Raw genomic sequence first — 24,360 nt, forward strand, 5'->3', positions numbered from 1 at the left:
ATGGTGGTTTGCTGTACCTATCAACCTGTCATCTAGGTTTTAAGCCCCACATGCATTAGGTATTTGTCCTAATGCTCTCCCACCCCTTCCCCCAGCCCCCCAACAGGCCCCAGTGGGTGATGTTCCCCTCCCTGTGTCCATGTGTTCTCATTGTTCAACTCCCACTTATGAGTGAGAACATGTGGTATTTGGTTTTCTGTACCTGTGTTAATTTGCTGAAGATGATGGTTTCCAGCTTCATCCATATTCTGCAAAGGATATGAACTCATGTTTTTATGGCTGTGTAGTACTCCATGGTATATATGTGCCACATTTTCTTTATCCAGTCTGTCACTGATGGACATTTGGATTGGTTCCAAGTCTTTGTTATTGTGAATAGTGCTGCAATAAAGATACATGTGCATGTGTCTTTATAGTAGAATGATTTATAATCCTTTGGGTATATACCTGTTGCGGGAAGTCAAGTCAGGGACCCCGAATGGAGGGACCGACTGAAGCCATGGGAAAAGAACATAAATTGTGAAGATATCATGGACATTTATTAGTTCCACAAATTAATACTTTTATAATTTCTGACACCTGTCTTTACACCTGTCTTTACTGCGATCTCTGAACATAAATTGTGAAGATTTCGTGGACATTTATCACTTCCCCAATCAATATTCTTGTGATTTCCTATGCCTGTCTTTAATCTCTTAATCCCATCATATGTGTAAGCTGAGGACGAATGTCGCCTCAGGACCCTGTGATGATTGCGTTAACTGTGTAAATTGTTTAAACAGTATGAAATCTGGGCACCTTGAAAAAAGGACAGGATAACAGTGATGTTCGGGGAACAAGGGAGATAACCATTAGGTCTGGCTGCCTGAGAGCTGAGTGGAACAGAGCCATATTTCTCTTCTTTCAAAAGCAAATAGGAGAAATATCACTGAATTCTTCTTCTCAGCAAGGAATAGCCCTGAGAAAGAGAATGCATTCCCAGGGGGAGGTCTCTAAAATGGCCGCTCTGGGGACGTCTGTCTTTTACAGTTGCAGATAAGGGTTGAAATAAGCCCCGGTCTCCCATAGCGCTGAACATAAATTGTGAAGATTTTGTGAACATTTATCACTTCCCTATCAATATTCTTGCGAACGAGGAAATTCCCGCCTAATAAAATTTGGTCTCCTCTCAAACCCTGTATCCTGATAAGATGTTGTCAATGACAATGCATGCCCCAAGTTTCATTAGCAATTTTAATTTCACCCCGGTCCTGTGATCTTACCCTGCCTCCACTTGCCTTGTGTTATTTTATTACCTTGTGAAGCATGTGATCTCTGTGACCCATACCCTATTCATATACTCCCTCCCCTTTTGAAAATCACTAATAAAAACTTGCTGGTTTTGCGGCTTGGGGGGCATCATGGAACCTGCCAACATCTGATGTCTGCCCCGGACACCCCAGCTTTAAAATTTCTCTCTTTTGTACTCTTTCCCTTTATTTCTCAGATTGGCCAACACTTAGGGAAAATAGAAAAGGACTCTCGTTGAACTATCGGGGGTGGGTTCCCCCAATATTGTAAGTAGTGCTGCAATAAACATACATGTGCATGTGTCTTTTACAGTAGAATGATTTGTAGGATTGCTGGGTCGAATGGTGTTTCTGGTTATAGATCCTTGAGGAATTGCCACACTGTCTTTCACAATGGTTGAACTAATGTACACTCCCACTAACAGTGTAGAAGTGTTCCTATTTCTCCACATCCTTACCAGCATCTATTATTTCCAGACTTTTTCATGATCACCATTCTTACTGGCGTGAGATGATGGTATCTCATTGTGGTTTTGATTTGCATTTCTCTAATGACCAGTGATGATGAGCTTTATTTCATGATTTATAATCCTTTGGGTATATACCTATTGGCCACATAAGTGTCTTCTTTTGAGAAGCGTCTGTTCATATTCTTTGCCCACTTTTTGATGGGGTTGTTTTTTTCTTGTAAATTTGTTTAAGTTTCTTGTAGATTCTGGATATTAGCCCTTTGTCAGATGGATAGATTGCAAAAGTTTTCTCCCATTCTGTAGGTTGTCTGTTCACTCTGATGATAGTTTCTTTTGCTGTGCAGAAGCTCTTTAGTTTAATTAGATCCCATTTATCAATTTTTGCTTTTATTGCGATTGCTTTTGGTATTTTAGTCATGAAGTCTTTGCCCATGCCTCTGTCCTGAATGGTATTGCTTAGGTTTTCTTCTAGAGTTTTTATGGTTTTAGGTTGTACGTTTAAGTCTAAATAGAGACTTAAATGTGTCTATTTAGAGATTTTAATATGTCTATTTAAATGACATTTAAATGTGAAATATTTCTATTTAAATGACATTTAAATGTGAACTATTTCTATTTAAATAGACATTTAAGTTTGAAATCTGTCTATGTAAACAGACATTGTATGTGCTTACTGGCCATTGATGTATCTTCTGTGATACACAAATGTCCAATAAACACATGAAAAGGTGCTCAGTGCCATTGGTCATTAGGGATAGCAAATCAAAACCACAATAAGATACAACTTCATACTCACTATGATAGCTATAATAAAAAAGATCGACAATAACGAGTGGACAAGGATATGGAGCAAACGAAACCATGATACGTTCCTATTTGGAATGTAGAATAGTGTATCAAGTTCAAAAACAGTTTGACAGGTCATCAAGATGTTAAACAGTGTTAACATATGACCCAGCAGTTCCACTCCTAGATGTATACCCAAGAGGGTTGAAAACATGTCCAAACAAAAACTTATGCAAATGTTTATAGAAGCATTGTTTATAACAGCTGGAAAATGGAAACAACCCAAATGCCCATCAGTTGACAAATGAATAAACCAAATGTTGTAAATTCATACAATGGAATATTATTTGGCTGTAAAAAGGACTGAAGTACTGAAATATGTCTCAGAGTGGATGAACCTTGACAACATTGTGCTGACAGAAGCCAGATACAAAAACCTTATAATGTATAATTATACTTACGTGATATGTCCAGACTAGACAAACTCATAGAGACAGAAAGTAGATTATTAGGTACGTGGAGGTTAGGGGAGGATATAAGGACAGTGTGTGAAATAATCAGCTAAAGATCAGCTAAGTGACAACAGAGTAGACCCATATATATAATTGACAGAATTAAAGTTCCCCTAAGATTTATATTCATGAGGTTAAAATGAAAAAACAGTCAGCATGGGGGGTAGTGTGTGTGTGTCCTCTACTCATGGAACTCAGCCATGTTGAGTTCCATGAGAATAGGTACAGTGATTGAGATTTAATCAGGACTATGACTTTGTCAAGAAAGTACAACTAAGTGAGAGAAGAATAAGACAGTTGAGAGTATATTCAAAAGAATAACTATATAGGAGTGAATACATCATGGAATGAGGAACAATGAAATAGTGGTAGAATCAGTTGATTGGAGGTTCCAGGGAGTGAAATGATATTGATATCTGAGTACTCAGTGGAGTGAACCAAAAATCATGAGGTGATCAGAGAGTGGCACCATGAAATTGAAAGTATGGAAGACTTGGTCTAGTATATAACCATTTGAGTTAGTAGGTTAGATAATATGATAGGCCAGGTTATTTAAGGAAGGGATTCCAAGGAACTAGGAGGTCAGAAGGAACTGTTAAAGTTTTTCTTTCTTTGATTCATGGACTTTATTTTTTTTTTTATTATTATTATTATACTTTAAGTTCTAGGGTACATGTGCATAACATGCAGGTTTGTTACATATGTATATTTGTGCCATGTTGGTGTGCTGCACCCATCAACTCGTCAGCACCCATCAATTCATCATTTATATCATGTATAACTCCCCAATGCAATCCCTCCCCCCTCCCCATGATAGGCCCCAGTGTGTGATGTTCCCCTTCCCGAGTCCAAGTGATCTCATTGTTCAGTTCCCACCTATGAGTGAGAACATGCGGTGTTTGGTTTTCTCTTCTTGTGATAGTTTGCTAAGAATGATGGTTTCCAGCTGCATCCATGTCCCTACAAAGGACACGAACTCATCCTTTTTTATGGCTGCATAGTATTCCATGGTGTATATGTGCCACATTTTCTTAATCCAGTCTGTCACAGATGGACATTTGGGTTGATTCCAAGTCTTTGCTATTGTGAATAGTGCCGCAATAAACATACGTGTGCATGTGTCTTTGTAGTAGAATAATTTATAATCCTTTGGGTATATACCCAGTAGTGGGATGGCTGGGTCATATGGTACATCTAGTTCTAGATCCTTGAGGAATTGCCATACTGTTTTCCATAATGGTTGAACTAGTTTACAATTCCAACAGTGTAAGAGTGTTCCTATTTCTCCACATCCTCTCCAACAACTGTTGTTTCCTGATTTTTTAATGATTGCCGTTCTAACTGGTGTGAGATGGTATCTCATTGTGGTTTTGATTTGCATTTCTCTGATGGCGAGTGATGATGAGCATTTTTTCATGTGTCTGTTGGCTGTATGAATGTCTTCTTTTGAGAAATGTCTGTTCATATCCTTTGCCCACTTTTTGATGGGGTTGTTTGTTTTTTTCTTGTATATTTGTTTGAGTTCTTTGTAGATTCTGGATATTAGCCCTTTGTCAGATGAGTAGATTGCAAAAATGTTCTCCCATTCTGTAGGTTGCCTGTTCACTCTGATGTTAGTTTCTTTTGCTGTGCAGAAGCTCTTTAGTTTAATGAGATCCCATTTGTCAATTTTGGCTTTTGCTGCCGTTGCTTTTGGTGTTTTAGACATGAAGTCCTTGCCCATGCCTGTGTCCTGAATGGTACTACCTAGATTTTCTTCTAGGGTTTTTATGGTATTAGGTCTAACATTTAAGTCTCTAATCCATCTTGAATTAATCTTCGTATAAGGAGTAAGGAAAGGATCCAGTTTCAGCTTTCTACTTATGGCTAGCCAATTTTCCCAGCACCATTTATTAAATAGGGAATCCTTTCCCCATTTCTTGTTTCTCTCAGGTTTGTCAAAGATCAGATGGCTGTAGATGTGTGGTATTATTTCTGAGGACTCTGTTCTGTTCCATTGGTCTATATCTCTGTTTTGGTACCAGTACCAGGCTGTTTTGGTTACTGTAGCCTTGTAGTATAGTTTGAAGTCAGGTAGCGTGACGCCTCCAGCTTTGTTCTTATGACTTAGGATTGTCTTGGCAATGCGGGCTCTTTTTTGGTTCCATATGAACTTTAAAGCAGTTTTTTCCAATTCTGTGAAGAAAGTCATTGGTAGCTTGATGGGGGTGGCATTGAATCTATAAATAACCTTGGGCAGTATGGCCATTTTCACGATATTGATTCTTCCTATCCATGAGCATGGTATGTTCTTCCATTTGTTTGTGTCCTCTTTTATTTCACTGAGCAGTGGTTTGTAGTTCTCCTTGAAGAGGTCCTTTACATCCCTTGTCAGTTGGATTCCTAGGTATTTTATTCTCTTTGAAGCAATTGTGAATGGAAGTTCATTCCTGATTTGGCTCTCTGCTTGTCTGTTACTGGTGTATAAGAATGCTTGTGATTTTTGCACATTAATTTTGTATCCTGAGACTTTGCTGAAGTTGCTTATCAGCTTAAGGAGATTTTGGGCTGAGATGATGGGGTTTTCTAAATATACAATCATGTCATCTGCAAACAGGGACAATTTGACTTCTTCTTTTCCTAACTGGATACCCTTGATTTCTTTCTCTTGCCTGATTGTCCTAGCCAGAACTTCCAACACTTTGTTGAATAGGAGTGGTGAGAGAGGGCATCCCTGTCTTGTGCCAGTTTTCAAAGGGAATTTTTCCAGTTTTTGCCCATTCAGTATGATATTAGCTGTGGGTTTGTCATAAATAGCTCTTATTATTTTGAGGTACGTTCCATCAATACCAAATTTATTGAGCGTTTTTAGCATGAAGGGCTGTTGAATTTTGTCAAAAGCCTTTTCTGCATCTATTGAGATAATCATGTGGTTCTTGTCTTTGGTTCTGTTTATATGCTGGATTACATATATTGATTTGCGAATGTTGAACCAGCCTTGCATCCCAGGGATGAAGCCCACTTGATCATGGTGGATAAGCTTTTTGATGTGCTGCTGAATCCGGTTTGCCAGTATTTTATTGAGGATTTTTGCGTTGATGTTCATCAGGGATATTGGTCTAAAATTCTCTTTTTTTGTTGTGTCTCTGCCAGGCTTTGGTATCAGGATGATGTTGGCCTCATCAAATGAGTTAGGGAGGATTCCCTCTTTTTCTATTGATTGGAATAGTTTCAGAAGGAATGGTACCAGCTCCTCCTTGTACCTCTGGTAGAATTCAGCTGTGAATCCATCTGGTCCTGGACTTTTTTTGGTGGGTAGGCTATTAATTGTTGCCTCAATTTCAGAGCCTGCTATTGGTCTATTTAGGGATTCAACTTCTTCCTGGTTTAGTCTTGGGAGAGTGTAAGTGTCCAGGAAATTATCCATTTCTTCTAGATTTTCTAGTTTATTTGCGTAGAGATGTTTATAGTATTCTCTGATGGTAGTTTGTATTTCTGTGGGGTTGGTGGTGATATCCCCTTTATCATTTTTTATTGCATCTATTTGATTCCTCTCTCTTTTCTTCTTTATTAGTCTTGCTAGTGGTCTGTCAATTTTGTTGATCTTTTCAAAAAACCAACTCCTGGATTCATTGATTTTTTGGAGGGTTTTTTGTGTCTCTATCTCCTTCAGTTCTGCTCTGATCTTAGTTATTTCTTGCCTTCTGCTAGCTTTTGAATGTGTTTGCTCTTGCCACTCTAGTTCTTTTAATTGTGATGTTAGAGTGTCCATTTTAGATCTTTCCTGCTTTCTCTTGTGGGCATTTAGTGCTATAAATTTCCCTCTACACACTGTTTTAAATGTGTCCCAGAGATTCTGGTATGTTGTATCTTTGTTCTCATTGGTTTCAAAGAACGTCTTTATTTCTGCCTTCATTTCATTATGTACCCAGTAGTCATTCAGGAGCAGGTTGTTCAGTTTCCATGTAGTTGAGCGGTTTTGATTGAGTTTCTTAGTCCTGAGTTCTAGTTTGATTGCACTGTGGTCTGAGAGACAATTTGTTATAATTTCTGTTCTTGTACATTTGCTGAGGAGTGCTTTACTTCCAATTATGTGGTCAATTTTGGAATAAGTGCGATGTGGTGCTGAGAAGAATGTATATTCTGTTGATTTGGGGTGGAGAGTTCTATAGATGTCTATTAGGTCCGCTTGGTGCAGAGATGAGTTCAATTCCTGGATATCCTTGTTAACTTTCTGTCTCGTTGATCTGTCTAATGTTGACAGTGGAGTGTTGAAGTCTCCCATTATTATTGTATGGGAGTCTAAGTCTCTTTGTAAGTCTCTAAGGACTTGCTTGATGAATCTGGGTGCTCCTGTATTGGGTGCATATATATTTAGGAGAGTTAGCTCTTCCTGTTGAATTGATCCCTTTACCATTATGTAATGGCCTTCTTTGTCTCTTTTGATCTTTGATGGTTTAAAGTCTGTTTTATCAGAGACTAGGATTGCAACCCCTGTTTTTTTTGTTCTCCATTTGCTTGGTAGATCTTCCTCCATCCCTTTATTTTGAGCCTATGTATGTCTCTGCATGTGAGATGGGTCTCCTGAATACAGCAGACTGATGGGTCTTGACTCTTTATCCAGTTTGCCAGTCTGTGTCTTTTAATTGGAGCCTTTAGTCCATTTACATTTAAGGTTAATATTGTTATGTGTGAACTTGATCCTGCCATTATGATATTAACTGGTTATTTTGCTCATTAGTTGATGCAGTTTCTTCCTAGCCTCGATGATCTTTACATTTTGGCATGTTTTTGCAATGGCTGGTACCGGTTGTTCCTTTCCATGTTTAGTGCTTCCTTCAGGGTCTCTTGTAAGGCAGGCCTGGTGGTGACAAAATCTCTAAGCATTTGCTTATCTGTAAAGGATTTTATTTCTCCTTCACTTGTGAAACTTAGTGTGGCTGGATATGAAATTCTGGGTTTAAAATTCTTTTCTTTAAGAATGTTGAATATTGGCCCCCACTCTCTTCTGGCTTGTAGAGTTTCTGCCGAGAGATCTGCTGTTAGTCTGATGGGCTTCCCTTTGTGGGTAACCCGACCTTTCTCTCTGGCTGCCCTTAAGATTTTTTTCCTTCATTTCAACTTTGTTGAATCCGGCAATTATGTGTCTTGGAGTTGCTCTTCTGGAGGAGTATCTTTGTGGCGTTCTCTGTATTTCCTGAATTTAAATGTTGGCCTGCCCTACTAGGTTGGGGAAGTTCTGCTGGATGATATCCTGAAGAGTGTTTTCCAACTTGGTTCCATTTTCCCCCTCACTTTCAGGCACCCCAGTCAGACGTAGATTTGGTCTTTTTACATAATCCCATACTTCTTGTAGGCTTTGTTCATTTCTTTTTCTTCTTTTTTCTTTTGGTTTCTCTTCTCGCTTCATTTCATTCATTTGATCTTCAATCGCTGATACTCTTTCTTCCAGTTGATCGAGTCAGTTACTGAAGCTTGTGCATTTGTCACGTATTTCTCGTGTCATGGTTTTCATCTCTGTCATTTCGTTTATGACCTTCTCTGCATTATTTAGTCTAGCTGTCAATTCTTCCACTCTTTTTTCAAGATTTTTAGTTTCTTTGCACTGGGTACGTAATTCCTCCTTTAGCTCTGAGAAGTTTGATGGACTGAAGCCTTCTTCTCTCATCTCGTCAAAGTCATTCTCTGACCAGCTTCGATCCGTTGCTGGCGATGGGCTGTGCTCCTCAGTTGAAAATGCAGAAATCACTGGTCTTCTGTGTCGCTCACGCTGGGAGTTGGAGACTGGAGCTGTTCCTATTCAGCCATCTTGCTCCGCCCTATCTGGACTTTATTTTTTTAGAGCAATCTTAGGTTTCAAAAAAAAAAAAAAAAAAAAAAGCAGAAAGTATGGGTAATTTTCTATTTCTGGGCTCTTTATTGTGTTCCATTATGAATTTGTCTCTTGTTTTGCCAATACCACACTGTTTTGATTACTGTAACTTTTTAGTAAGACTTCAAGTCTGGTAGTGTTAGCCCTCTGACTTTATTCTTCAATATTGTGTTGGATATTCTAGATCTTTTCCTTTTTCCCCAAACTTTAGAATCGTTTGGTCAGTCTCCACAAAGTAACTTGCTAAGCCTTTGATTGGGATTGTGTTAAGTCTATAGATAAATCTGGGAAGAATTTATATCTTGACTATGGAGTTTTCCTGTGAGTGAACATAGACTATCTCTTCATGTATTTCAGTGTTCTTTGATTTCTTTCCTCAGAATTTTGTAGTTTTCATTTTGTTGAGGAACATATTTTATTAGATTTATATTTAAGTATTTCTCTTTTTGGGTACTAATTTAAATGGTGTGTTTTCTTAAATTTCAAATTATTTGTTCATTGCTGGTATATAGAAAAGCAGTTAACTTTTGTATATTAACTTTGTATCTTGTAACATTGCTAAAATTGCTTATCAGTTCCAGAAGGTTTTTCCCTTGATTCTTGGGATTTTCTGCATAAACAATCCTGTTATCACAAACAATAACAGGTTTTTTCCCCTTCCCAATCTATGTACATTTTCCTTTTCTTGTCTTATTGCATTTGCTAGGAATTTCAGTGTGATGTTTAATAGGAATGTTGAGAGAAGAACCTTAAAATTGAGAATCTTGGAGCTTATGTAGGACAACCAGCACAAGTACCCTTCATACTCTTGGAGAGAGAGGAACATGCCTTTGCTCTTGAATATAAGTAGATCTTCTCTAGAGAAAGGAAGGGAAGGACTCTACCCCTGGAATATAAACAAATATCTCTGGGGAAGATTTGTCTGATTTTCTCCAAAGGTCTCTAACTTACTAGGCTAGTTTGCCAGTCAAACATCCATTAACCCAGATGCCAGCAATCTTTACTTAGAGAGCTCTGAGCATACAGAAATGGAAAAATATTCATGGATCACAGTTTACAATGGGGAGGTGAAAGTTCCCCTCAGAATCCATAGAACATGGTGGTGACCGATATGAACAGTAATTGTAGGTGTAATGTGAGGAAACAGAGGCAGATAGAGGTAGTGAGGCTGTCCATTGTGGGGACTATTGAATGGTAGGTTTATATGCCTCCATCTTCATCCTTGTTCCCAGGGGTAGAGTCTAGGAGAGATGTAGGTATATTCCAGTGCATGAATTCATTCATAACACAAGATGATTGGATCACCTTAGGTATTTTAAGCTTGAAAGTATAGAGAAATCTCAGATTTGCATGTGTTTTATGATCTGTTTGCAGTCTAAATGATGTCTTACTTCATTCAGCTTCTTTCCTTCTGACTCTAAATTTTATGCCTCTATGATTAAATCACATTTTTCTATAGGATCTCCCCAATGATATGATTTACCAAGTTGCCATTAAGTCTCTTCCTCAAGACTGGCTGTGGTGTGAAACCTGGTGTGATGATGAATCCAAACAAAGAGCCAAAACAATTGATCTGGTGAGTGTCTTCGTTTTCATTTGTATGTAAGCAGATATGGAAATGTTTAAATAGAAATATTTTCTTTCTGTTTACAAATGGAGTGGGACACATAGTACTTCACTTCTGCTGCTGCTCAGTCTGTTAGACATTTACTTAGGTTGGCAAGTATAGGGCTATTTTCGGGAACCCCAAGACTGCCCTGAGGTTTGATGATTCACTAAGAAGATTCATAAGATGCACAATATAATCATATTCATGGCTATGATTTATCACAGTGAAAGGATATAAAGCAAAGTCAGCAAAGGGAAAAGAGAAAATCAGGTGCAAGATTCCAAGAGTCCTTTCTCTGTGATGTCACATGGGACAAGCCTCATTCCTCAAGCAATAGGAGATTCCCCAACCCATGTGAAGTATTACCTACTAAGGATATTTATTAGAAACTCCAATGTCCAGAGATTTTATTGGGGCCTGGTGACCATATAGCACTGTCTGCCTGAGACACACCAAAATTTCCATCACTCAGAAGAAAAGCAGGTGTTTAGCATAAACATCTTTGCACAGATAATTTAGACACAGTGAGTTACTCTTGTAAAGGAATGCTGGGAATCATCCTAAACCCTATGTTCCCAGATGCCAGCGAGGAGCCAACCTTATAAGCAGGGCTTTCTAAGAATAGCAATTTCAGGCTTTCTGTATTAACTCTTTGCTGCAAAAGGATTTTTGAAAAAAAAGATTGAGAGGGCCGGGCACGGTGGCTCACGCATATGATCCCTGCACTGTGGGAGGCCGAGGCAGGTAGATCACCTGAGGTCAGGGTTCAAGACCAGCCTGGCCACCATGATGAAACCCCATCTCTACTAAAATTACAAAAAAATTAGCTGGGCTTGGTGGCACACGCTGTAGTCCCAGCTACTCGAAAGGCCGAGGCAAGAGAGTCGCTTGAACCTGGGAGGCAGAGGTTGCAGAGAGCCGAGATCACACCACTGCACTCCAGCCTGGAGAAAAGAGCAAAACTCCGTCTCCAAAAAAAAAAAAAAAAAAAAAAAATGGCTGAGAGCTAGCTGAAAATGTTCATGGATTAGCTATCATCTTGACATGTCTTCAGTTTAGTTATCCTGCCAATATTTTCCCCCAAATAAAGGCAAGCAAGACAATTTTGTCTACTTAAAATATATCATACATGCTTTTTTTCTTACTTATTTGTAAGAGATTATTTTTCTTAGATTTTTCATTTAAAGCAGTTTATGCTGTGCAGTTTGACTCTCCTAAACATAAAATATTTCAAACTAATTTATTTGTTGTCCATTTAGATCTTATATTCCAACACTATCTTGTCTTTAGTAGTTATAATAAGTTTTTTTCCTACCATATTGTTTTTAATGTGCTAAGTGTAGAAAATTGTTTACAAGATCTTCACTGACAAGCTGTTAGAATGTTAGAATTTGTGCAATTTTGAACAAAAAAGGGCAGGAAAACAAAATATAGGAACTTTTTCAGACATGTATAGAAAACATATTTTAAAAGTAGCATGCCAGCATGTTAGAATGTAATCATAGGTGGCAGAATATAGCAGAAACAAATATGGCATAAAAAAATGGCATTTTTAAGAGGTAAGCAAGGGAATTTCATAAAGAGAGGCCAAGAACATTATTGAACATAACTACTAATATGTTGTTATGGTTCGGTTGTGACTCATACAGTAGTGATATAGGTCACTTTGGGATCTTTAGTACTTAGACTAACATGAGCTACCATAACAAACCCCCAAAATTCAGTGGATTCATACTCATTCCAGCAGCAGACCTAAGTGGGTATCTCCATCAGTGAGTAGCCCTCCTGTGTGCCATGTCTCAGGGAGTACTTTTTGTCCACCTGTGACTACTCCTTCTTGTACAGTAGCCACTTGCCTCATGTGGCTGTTGAGCCCTTCACATGTTGCTATTCTGAATTGAGATGTGCTGTAAGGTATAAAGTACACAACAGATTTTGAAGATTCAATACAATGAAAATAACATATATCTCATTACTAATTTTTGTACTGATTACATGTTGACTTAGTATTTTGGATATATTGGGTTAAATAAAATATGGTATTAAAATTTATTTCACCTATTCCTCTTATATTTTTATACATGGCTACTAGAAAAATTTAGTATTTTTCTAGTGAAAAAAAAAAACCCCACAAATTACATATGTGGTTTTCATTGTATTTCTATTGGATAGTGCCAATCTGGAGGGAAGGGGAAAAAAATGTGAAGAACATATCTTGGATCCTAAAGGCATGACCCCTTGGGAGGAGTGGTCACGTGGCCAAATCTAGCTGTAACAGGAGCTGAGAAATGTCATTCCTGAGTGGACAGCTACTTCCTAGCAATAGCAATACCCAGGAAAAGGAGAATTGGCACCAATTTTGGTGTTCAGCCCGTCTCACTCATAGAAACACTAAGAGTAGAATGAGAGAACATGCTATTCTTCATGGAGGAGAAAAGAGAATGCAGAAAATTCCCAAGGAAATGACCTAACAGAAGAAAAGAACATGATTAATAATATTGAAGGTGGGAATGAAAATGTTTGTGAATGTCATTATACTCTCTCAGCTTTCCATTTCAACCAGAGTTTTTCGGCCTCAGTACTATTGGCATTGAGGAGTGGAGAATTCTTTGTTATGGGGGTTTTCCTGTGCATTGTGGGGTATTCAGCAGCATTTCTGGCCCCTATCCACTAGATGGCAGTAGCACCCCACCACTCCTCAGCCATCAGAAATTTTCTCCAGACTTTGCCATAGCTCCCCGAGGGGCATGATTACCCAGTTAAGAACCACTAATAAAGCTTATAGCGTGCATGCACACGCACACACATACACACACACAAAAACCCATTGTGGTACAAAAAGCTAAAGAAAATGTATTTTTATTTTTTTAATAGTTTGACAGAATTTTAAAAAGTGTTAGTCCCATTATCTTCACCATGTAGAAGACATTGCCTGTAAAGTTAATTTCTGCGTAGAAAATTGTGTTTTCCGCTTACCTCAGGAATATATCACTATGGAAAAGAAATCCATAATGAATCAACTGAGAAAGGGTTAAGACAACAGGCTCATGGCTCATGACTCATAGCTTTCCCCTAAGAAATAAGAGGAAAGCAAGTGGAGAAAATGTCACCAGAAGTGAGCTTCAAGTTGCTTCCTGCCTTAATTCTTTGTAAATAGTTAATGGGCTTCCTTTATAACTTGAGGAAGTTTATACTGCTCCCGTTGTCTTCTGTCTCAGCAAATGGCAATCCATTCTTTATATGGTACTGGTGGCTTTGTCTTTCTTTGATGCCTCTCTTTACTTACAGCTCACGCCCAATATGTCAGCAGATCTATCAGCTGTACCTTCAGATACATAGTGTGTCAGATTCTTACCAACCTTCTGTAATTTTTGCTTTTAACTTTAATTTCCCAAGAAACTCTATAGTAGTACTCAGTAGTTTAAACTGATTGTATATTGATGGAACCTTAGAGATTTTCTTATTTTAATTTTTTTTGCAGTTGAATAAATTAAGATACACACCCTACACACACACTTAATTATGTGATATATACAGATCCTACTATTAGTAAATATGGAGTTGGAGCCCTGAGAACTGAGATGCCTTTTCCATGTTTTTCTACTGTGCCTACAAAGCACGCTAGTCTGCTATGTTCTTTTACATAGTGGTAATGTAATTAGATCCTTTGTCAAAACATTTTACCTAGTTCTTTTGACAACTCTTACCAGTCGTCAGAATGTCTTTCAACAATTTTTAGTTAAATTTCTGATTGAGGTGTTTGTATTAAGTAATTATTACATACTAAGTTGTGATATGTCATTTTACTTGATCCTGTGTGTATTAAACTTCCAGTACTTAGTAGGACTCTGCTTTTTATAAAATGTATTTTGTTTGCCCTAGTGACAACAACATTGTCCTTATGGTTCCAGGAGCATGGTCTTTCATTAACAAAATTTACTTAAACTTTTAGTGCAATAATCCGAAAACAAAAGAACCCAAACTAAAAGCTGCTGCCAGAATTGTCCCAGAATGGGTGGAGTATGATGCTGAGATAAGACAACTGTTAGATCATCTTGAAAACAAGAAGCAAGATACAAGTAAGTCATCAACCTGTTGTGATGTCTGAACCATGTGTTGCATTAAGGAGATTAGAATAGACTACAGACTAATTTCCTAATGAATTTATCAAATGATTAAGAATGTCTTTAAGAAAGTCTGTGGCATAATTTAAAGGTGTATTTTTATGTAGACTAAGCTTACAAGTTTAAAACATAGATAATCTGTTTCCTCATGGATACAGCTTCAGCTAATATCTCTATATAGATAGGTAGTGTAACATTAGTCTCCTGACACAAGATAGAGGTGAAAAATAAAAGTAAAAGGAGTGTTTGTCTTTAAGATTGCACTGAATTTCCTAAATGTGAAAATTTGAGCAAGTCCTAAAAATTAATAAAAGACCTGCGTAGCCCACTAAAAATATCACTTCCTGTCTCTGAAATTAATCTCATATATAACACAGGTTTCCCCACATGTTCATGGTTCTAGTATCCTTAGTCATGGGTGGAGAATGACTTGGATTAGATTTGCTTAAATTCCTTTTATGAAAAAACTTTGGTTATCTTGGCATTTCATCGCCTTACATAAGTGTTCAATAAATGTGCTGAATTTATTTTTTAAAGCTGTTATAAACTTCTTGATGGTCCTGTAATTCTCTTTCTCTATCAGTGCTGCCTGTGACTCCCTATTCTTTACTCTTCCTTAAAAAACCCCCCGAACTCCTATTGTGTTCGGGTCAGTGTGTTAGAGACTTTCACTAGATTATACTGGCTAATACTCTCAATAATTCTTCCCAGTGGTTCAGAATACAGTTCTCATTTTCCTCAGCTTTACTGTTTAGGGAAGCCGAAATGATTATGTATAAACTTTCTCATATAAATGTGAAATTGTTTCATCTTGACTTTAAAAAGAAAAGTTTTCCTTTAAAAACAAAGTTTTCTTGGTGTGTTCAAAAAGTTCATTATTTAAACCACACCGATGTGTATATAATAATTTAGTATAAAGATACTATTTCTATTCAGAAGGAAAACATTATTCTGTAAGTGGTATGATGCAATTCTTTTTAAAGGGGGAGAAATTGAATGACAAAGGGAGGAGGGAGAGAAGGAAAGAAAACAGAAAGAAGGAAGAAAGGAAAATTACCTCAACAAAAAACATTTTTTCTTATATATAAGTGTTTCTTTTATCAAATTGGGAAAGTTAATGTTTAATATTAATGAGCATTGGTGAGAATGTTGGAAAGTTAGCATTTTTATGTAAGTATATATAGTAGCTGTATAAGTTAAGGAAATTTTATATGTACAAAAATTTAAAATGTATATACCCTTTGACCCAGCAATTCACTTCAGCAAACTTAAAAAAAGAAAAATGATGTCTTTATTGGTATGTTTATTATAGCATTATTTTTAACAATGAAATAGAAATAATCTGTCCATCAGTAGACAATTGGTTACATAAACATTGATACAAACAATGAAATATAGTGTAGCCTTTCAATACAAACAAGGTAAATGTATTTGTCCTGACAGCATATTTTTAAGTTAAAAAATAGGTTATAGAGCAATATTTATAATATAATTGATTTCATTTCCATTAAAGAAAAATCATAAGTTTGTATGTATGTGTTTGTGTATAGATATGTACATAAATAAGGGAGAGAAGTTTTACAGAAGAGTTTTTTAAAATTATTATTATGCTTTAAGTTCTAGGGTACATGTGCACAATGTGCAGATTTGTTACATATGTATAAATGTGCCATGTTAGTGTGCTGCACTCATTAACTCGTCATTTACATTGGGTATATCTCCTAAAGCTATCCCACCCCCTACCCCCACTCCACAACAGGCCCCAGTGTGTGGTGTTCCCCACCTGTGTCCAAGTGTTCTCATTGTTCAATTCCCACCTGTGAGTGAGAACATGTGGTGGTTGGTTTTCTATCCTTACGATAGTTTGCTGGGAATGATGGTTTCCAGCTTCATCCATGTTGGATGAAGCTGGACATGAACTCATCCTTTTTTATGACTGCATCGTATTCCATGGTGTATGTGTGCCACATTTTCTTAATCCAGTCTATCATTGATGGACATTTGGGTTGGTTCCAAGTCTTCGTTATTGTGAATAGTGCCGCAGTAAACATACATGTGCATGTGTCTTTATAGCAGCATGATTTGTAATCCTTTGGGTATATACCCAGTAATGGGATGACTGGGTCAAATAGTATTTCTAATTCTAGATGCTTGAGGAATCACCACACTGTCTTCCATAATGGTTGAACTAATTTACAGTCCCACCAACAGTGTAAAAGTGTTCCTGTTTCTCCACATGCTCTCCAGCACCTGTTGTTCCTGACTTTTTGATGATCGCCATTTTAACTGCTGTGAGATGGTATCTCATTGTGGTTTTGATTTGCATTTCTCTGATGGCCAGTGATGATGAGCATTTTTTCATGTGTCTGTTGGCTGCATAAATGTCTTTTTTTGAAAAGTATCTTTGTCATATCCTTTGATGGGGTTCTTTGATTTTTTCTTGTAAATTTATTTAAGTTATTTGTAGATTCTGGATATTAGCCCTTTGTCAGATGGGTAGATTGCAAAACTTTTCTCCCATTCTGTAGATTGCCTGTTCATGCTGATGGTAGTTTCTTTTGCTGTGCAGAAGCTCTTTAGTTTAATTAGATCTCATTTCTCAATTTTTGCTTTTGTTGCTGTTGCTTTTGGTGTTTTAGACATGAGGTCCTTGCCCATGCCTGTGTCCTGAATGGTATTGCCTAGGTTTTCTTCTACAGTTTTTATGGTTATAGGTCTGACATTTAAGTCTTTAATCCATCTTGAATTAATTTTTGTATAAGGTGTGAGGAAGGGATCCAGTTTCAGCTTTCTACATAGGGCTAGCCAGTTCTCCCAGCACCATTTATTAAATAGGGAATCCTTTCCCCATTTCTTGTTTTTGTCAAGTTTGTTAAAGATCAGATGGTTGTAGATGTGTGGTATTATTTCTGAGGGCTCTGTTCTGTTCCATTGGTCTGTATCTCTGTATTGGTACCAGTACCATGCTGTTTTGGTTACTGTAGCCTTGTAGTATAGTTTGAAGTCAGGTAGCATGATGCCTCTAGCTTTGTTCTTTTTGCTTAGGATTGTCTTGGCAATGAAGGCTCCTTTTTGGTTCCACATCAACTTTAAAGTAGTTTTTTCCAATTGTGTGAAGAAAGTCATTGGTAGCTTGATGGGGATGGCATTGAATCTATAAATTACCTTGGGCAGTATGGCCATTTTCACGATATTGATTCTTCCTATCCATGAGCATGGAATATTCTTCCATTTGTTTGTGTCCTCTTTTATTTCGTTGAGCAGTGGCTTGTAATTCTCCTTGAAGAGGTCCTTCACATCCCTTGTAAGTTGCTTTCCTAGGTATTTTATTTTCTTTGAAGCAATTGTGAATGTGAGTTCACTCATGATTTGGCTCTCTGTCTGTTATTGGTGTATAGGAATGCATGTGATTTTTGCACATTAATTTTGTATCCTGAGACTTTGCTGAAGTTGCTTATCTGCTTAAGGAGATTTTGGGTTGAGACGATGGGGTTTTCTGAATATACAATCATGTCATCTGCAAACAGGGACAATTCGACTTCCTCTTTTCCTAATTGAATACACTTTATTTCTTTCTCCTGCCTGATTGCCCTGGCCAGAACTTCCAACACTGTGTTGAATAGGAGTGGTGAGAGAGGGCATCCCTGTCTTGTGCCAGTTTTCAAAAGGGATGCTTCCAGTTTTTGCTCATTCGGTATGATATTGGCTGTGGATTGTCATAAATAGCTTTTATTATTTTGAGATACGTCCCATCAGTACCTAATTTATTGAGAGTTTTTAGCATGAAGGGCTGTTGAATTTTGTCAAAGGCCTTTTCTGCATCTATTGAGATAATCATGTGGTTTTTGTCTTTGGTTCTGTTGATATGCTGGATTACGTTTATTGCATATGTTGAACCAACCTTGCATCCCAGGGATGAAGCCCATTTGATCATGGTAGATAAGCTTTTGGATGTGCTGCTGGATTCGGTTTGCCAGTATTTTATTGAGGATTTTTGCGTCGATGTTCATCAGGAATATTGGTTTAAAATTCACTTTTTTGTTGTGACTCTGCCAGGCTTTGATATCAGGATGATGCTGGTCTCATAAAATGAGTTAGGGAGGATTCCCTCTTTTTCTATTGATTGGAATAGTTTCAGAAGGAATGGTAGCAGCTCCTCTTTGTACCTCTGGTAGAATACAGCTGTGAATCTGTCTGATCCTGGACTTTTTAGTTGGTAGGCTCTTAATTATTGCCTCAATTTCAGAGCCTGTTATTGGTCTATTCAGGGATTCAACTTCTTCCTGGTTTAGTGTTGGGAGAGTGTATGTGTCCAGGAATTTATCCCTTTCTTCTAGATTTTCTAGTTTATTTGTGTAGAGGTGTTTATAGTATTCTCTGATGGTAGTTTGTATCTCTGTGGGAGTGGTGGTGATACCCTTTTATCATTTTTTATTGCATCTGTTTGATTCTTCTCTCTTTTCTTCTTTATTGGTCTTGCTAGCCATCTAACAATTTTGTTGATCTTTTCGAAAAACCAGCTCCTGAATTCATTGATTTTTTGAAGGGTTTTTTGTGTCTCTATCTCCTTCAGTTCTGCTCTGATCATAATTATTTCTTGCCTTCTGCTAGCTTTTGAATGTGTTTGCTCTTGCTTCTCTAGTTCTTTCAATTGTCATGTTAGGGTGTCAATTTCAGATCTTTCCACCTTTCTCTTGTGGGCATTTAGTGCTATAAATTTCCCTCTACACACTGATTTAAATGTGTCCCAGAGATTCTGGTACATTGTGTCTTTGTTCTCATTGGTTTCAAAGAACATCTTTATTTCTGCCTTCATTTCGTTATGTACCCAGTAGTCATTCAGGAGCAGGTTGTTCAGTTTCCATGTAGTTTAGCAGTTTCGAGTGAGTTTCTTAATCCTAAGTTCTAATTTGATTGAACTAGTCTGAGAGACAGTTTGTTATAATTTCTGTTCTTGTACATTTGCTGAGGAGTGCCTTACTTCCAACTATGTGGTCAATTTTGGAATAAATGTGATGTGGTGCTGAGAAGAATGTATATTCTGTTGATATGTCTACTAGGTCTGTATATGTCTACTAGGTCTGCTTGGTGCAGAGCTGAGTTCAGTACCTGAATATCCTTGTTAACTTTCTGTCTCGTTGATCTGTCTAATGTTGACCGTAGTGTGTTAAAGTCTCCCATTATTATTGTGTGGGAGTCTAAGTCTCTTTGTAGGACTCTGAGGACTTGCTTTATGAATCTGGGTGCTTCTGTATTGCATGCATATATATTTAGGATAGTTAGCTCTTCTTGTTGAATTGATCCTTTATCATTATGTAATGGCCTTCTTTGTCTCTTTTGATCTTTGTTGGTTTAAAGTCTATTTTATCAGAGACTAAGATTGCAACCCCTGCATTTTTTTGTTTTCCATTTGCTTGGTAGATCTTCCTCCATCCCTTTATTTTGAGCCTGTGTGTGTCTCTGCACATGAAATGGGTCTCCTGAATACAGCACCCTGATGGGTCTTGACTCTATCCAATTTGCCAGTCTGTGTCTTTTAATTAGAGCATTTAGCCCATTTACATTTAAGGTTAATATTGTTATGTGTGAATTTGATCCTGTCGTTACGATGTTCGCTGGTTATTTTGCCCATTAGTTGATGCAGTTTCTTCATAGCACCAATGGTCTTTACAATTTGGCCTGTTTTTGCAGTGGCTGGTACTGGTTGTTCCTTTCCATGTTCAGTGCTTCCTTCAGGACCTCTTGTAAGGCAGGCCTGGTGGTGACAGAATCTCTCAGCATTTGCTTGTCTGTAAAAGATTTTATTTCTTCTTCACTTATGCAGCTTAGTTTGGCTGGATATGAAATTCTGGGTTGAAAATTCTTTCCTTTAAGAATGTTGAATATTGGCCCCCACTCTCTTCTGGCTTGTAGAGTTTCTGCTGAGAGATCTGCTGTTAGTCTGATGGGCTTCCCTTTGTGGGTAACCCAGCCTTTCTCTCTGGCTGCCCTTAAGATTTTTTCCTTCATTTCAACTTTGGTGAATCTGACAATTATGTGTCTTGGAGTTGCTCTTCTTGAGGAGTATCTTTGTGGCGTTCTCAGTATATCCTGAATTTGAATGTTGGCCTGCCTTGCTAGGTTGGGGAAGTTCTCCTGGATAATATCCTGAAGAGTGTTTCCAACTTGGTTCCATTCTCTCCATCACTTTCAGATACAGCAATCAGATGTTGATTTGGTCTTTTCATGTAGTCCCATATTTCTTGGAGGCTTTGTTCGTTTGTTTTTACTCTTTTTTTCTCTAAACTTCTCTTCTCGCTTCATTTCATCCATTTGATCTTTATTCACTGATACCCTTTCTTCCAGTTGATCCAATTGGCTACTGAAGCTTGTTCATTCGTCACGTAGTTCTCATGCCATGGTTTTCAGCTCCATCAGGTCATTTAAAGTCTTCCTATGCTGTTTAGTTAGCCATTCGTCCAATCTTTTTTCAAGGTTTTTAGCTTTTTTGCAATGGGTTCAAACATACTCCTTTAGCTCGGAGAAGTTTATTATTACCAATCTTCTGAAGCCCTCTCTTCTCAACTCGTCATTCTTTGTCCAGCTTTTTTCTGTTGCTGGCAAGGATCTGCATTCCTTGGAGGAGAAGAGGCACTCTGATTTTTAAAATTTTCAGCTTTTCTGCTCTGGTTTCTCCCCATCTTTGTGGTTTTACCTACCTTTGGTCTTTGATGATGGTGACATACAGATGGGGTTTTGGTGTGGCTGTTCTTTCTGTTTGTTAGTTTTCCTTCTAACAGTCAGGACCCTCAGCTGCAGGTCTGTTGGAGTTTGCTGGAGATCCACTCCAGACCCTGTTTGCCTGAGTATCACCAGTGGAGGCTGCAGAACTGCAAATATTGCAGAATGGCAAATGTTGCTGCCTGATTGTTCCTCTGGAAGCTTCATCTCAGAGGGGCACCCAGCCGTATGACGTGTCAGTCGGCCCCTCCTGGAAAGTGCCTCCCAGTTAGGCTACTTGGGGGTCAGATTCCCACGTGAGGAGGTAGTCTGTTCGTTCTTAGATCTCAGTCTCCATGCTGGGAGTACCACTACTCTTCAAAGCTGTCAGACAGGGAGATTTAAGTCTACAGAAGTTCCTGCTGCTTTTTGTTCAGCTTAGTGCTGCCCCCAGAGGTGAAGTCTACAGAGGCAGGCAGGCTTCCTTGAGCTGCAGTGGGCTCCACCCAATTCGAGCTTCCCGGCCGCTTTGTTTACCTACTTCAGCCTCAGCAATGGCGGGTGTCCCTCCCCTAGCCTTGCTGCCGCCTTGCAGTTTGATCTCAGACTGCTGTGCTAGCAGTGAGTGAGGCTCCATGGGCGTGGGACCCTCTGTGCCAAGTGCAGGATATAATCTCCTGGTGTGCCATTTGCTAAGACCGTTGGAAAAGTGCAGTATTTGGGTGGGAGTGACCTGATTTTCCAGGTGCCATCTGTCATGGCTTCCCTTGGCTAGGAAGGGGAATTCTCTGACCCCTCCTGCTTCCCGGGTGAGATGATGCCTCACTCTGCTTCGGCTCACAGTCCGTGAGCTGCACCCACTATCCTGCACCCACTGTCTGACAAGCCCCCGTGAGATGAACCCAGTACCTCGTTTGGAAATGCAGAAATCACCCATCTTCTGCATTGCTCATGCTGGGAGCTGTAAACTGGAGCTTTTCCTATTCGGCCATCTTGGAACCTCCCCAAAAAAGACTGATTGTTTTTAACTTTTACTTACAAATGTAAGACATGTACACTATAAACATTAGAACAGCATGGAAGTATAAGAATAAAATTGGAAGTCTTCTTTTACTTAAACCTAGAGAAGCAACCATTTTTGAGGATTTATAACCATAATAGGTTCATTGCCCAATGCACACAGCATGTCAATATGCTGAGACACTGGGTTGCAGCAGAGAAAGAAGTTTAATCATAGGGCTGTCAGATGAGGAAACAGAAAGAAAACTTGAGTCTGTGTCCCTGAGCAGTTTGTGACTAGTGATTTTTAAGGGTTTTGGAAGGGGTCAGAGTATGGAAAGCATTGATTGGTCGAAGAGTGTAAGGTGAAGTAGTGGTATAGGGAGATGAAGAAATGATATTCTCATGCTGAATTGGTTACTTTGTGGGGGTCTTCAAACTGGTTGGTGTCAGCTGTTGTGCTGGAACTCAGGATCTGCTTAGGCAATTCTTAAAAGCCTTATGATTCTGATGTCAGAAATCCTATCCACAAGAACAATGGGGATGCAAATGGTCAGTATCTAGTGCTAAGTAACTCAGTTACAAGGATGTGGGTCAGAGTGCTGCCTAATAGTTAACCATATTTCTGTCCAGAATTCTTTATAAGGATGGCTTCAGATATTGTATAACTTTTATAACGTACATTTCTCTTATTATGCATTATATTAGTTTGCTAGGGATGCTATAGCACAGTTCCACAGACTGGCTGGCTTAAACCAGGCATTTATTGTCTCATAGTTCTGGAAGTCCAAGATGAAGGTGTCTACAGGGTTGATACCTTCTGAGGTCTGTGAGGAAAGAATTTAACACAGGCCTCTTTCCTTGGTTTGTGAATGGCTTTCTTTTCCTTATATCTCTTCACGTTGTCTTCACATTCTCTGTCATTGTTTAGTTAGGACACCTGTCATTTTGGATTAGGGTCTACCCTTATGACCTCATTTTAACTTGATTACCTCTGTAAAGATCCTGCCTCCAAATAAGGACACATTTTGAGGTACCAGAAGTTAAAATTCATGTGAATTTTATAGGGACCAAAATTCATATATTTTTGAAACATGAATTCAACCCATAACATGGGTGGAGTGAAGAATCTTGTCATATATTTAAAGGCCATTAGTATTTCTTCAGCTGTTCTTGTCATTTGCCCATTTTTTCTGGAGGATTGTTGCCTGACGCTGGAAGAAATTTATTTCTATTCCACACATGTGTATTGCCATCTTTATCATATACTAAATTCCAATATTATGATGTCTTGTTTGACCCTTTTCTGTTACATTGGTCTCTGTCTATACCTGTGCCAGTTACACACCACGTGAATTATTAAGGACTTATATTATGTTTTAATGTCACGTAAGGCTAGCCTTTGCTTATTGTTCTTTTTTGTTGTTTTTCTGTGTATTCTTGTTTTTGTTTTTTTCCATACAAGCCTTAGAATCAACTTACTTAGTTTCAGAAAATTTTCTGTGTTTTTCTTTGGGTGTTATGTGGGATGGTCAGAAAAAGGATTACATTAATTAGTTGACTTGAGAGAATTGACATCTGAGAGAAATGAAAACTATTCTGTCTCAGAATACGTTGTCTTTCTATATGTTCAAGTTCAGTTTTCCTCAAGAATCATAACATTTTAATCATATAGCTTATATATATGTATAGTTTAAGTTTTTCTTTGCTACAATTATAAATGGAATTTTTCTCTTGAAGAATATCTTCTTACTGGTGGTTGCTTGTACATAAAAAGACTACTTTCTATACATGGATTTTTATTTCCCATGATCATACTGAATTTTTATATTGGTTGTAGTAGTGTTTCAGCTTATTCTCTTGGGTTTTTCCAGGAATACCTATATCTTATCTCCAAATAAAGATGGTTTTCCCTTTTCCTTTCTAATCATTGTACATCACACTTTTTTTTTTTTTTTTTTTTTTTTTTTGGTCTGTTTACTTGCTTTGACTTACACATCCAATACAGTGTTAAATAATAA

At 38.0% G+C, this 24,360-nt stretch overlaps 1 protein-coding gene across 1 annotated transcript in view; it reads left to right on the forward strand.

Annotated features, from left to right (window-relative positions):
* UGGT2 (UDP-glucose glycoprotein glucosyltransferase 2) overlaps nucleotides 1–24,360 on the forward strand; it is a 270,417-nt gene that overhangs the window by 221,109 nt on the left and 24,948 nt on the right. The window contains exons 37-38 of the mRNA XM_010358916.2: nucleotides 10,368–10,484; nucleotides 14,470–14,596. Coding sequence (XP_010357218.2) covers nucleotides 10,368–10,484; nucleotides 14,470–14,596 — 244 coding nt within the window. The remainder of the gene's footprint in view (nucleotides 1–10,367; nucleotides 10,485–14,469; nucleotides 14,597–24,360) is intronic.

The sequence above is a fragment of the Rhinopithecus roxellana genome, chromosome 18, assembly GCF_007565055.1.
Source record: "Rhinopithecus roxellana isolate Shanxi Qingling chromosome 18, ASM756505v1, whole genome shotgun sequence".
In the NCBI taxonomy this organism is placed as follows: Eukaryota; Metazoa; Chordata; class Mammalia; order Primates; family Cercopithecidae; genus Rhinopithecus; species Rhinopithecus roxellana.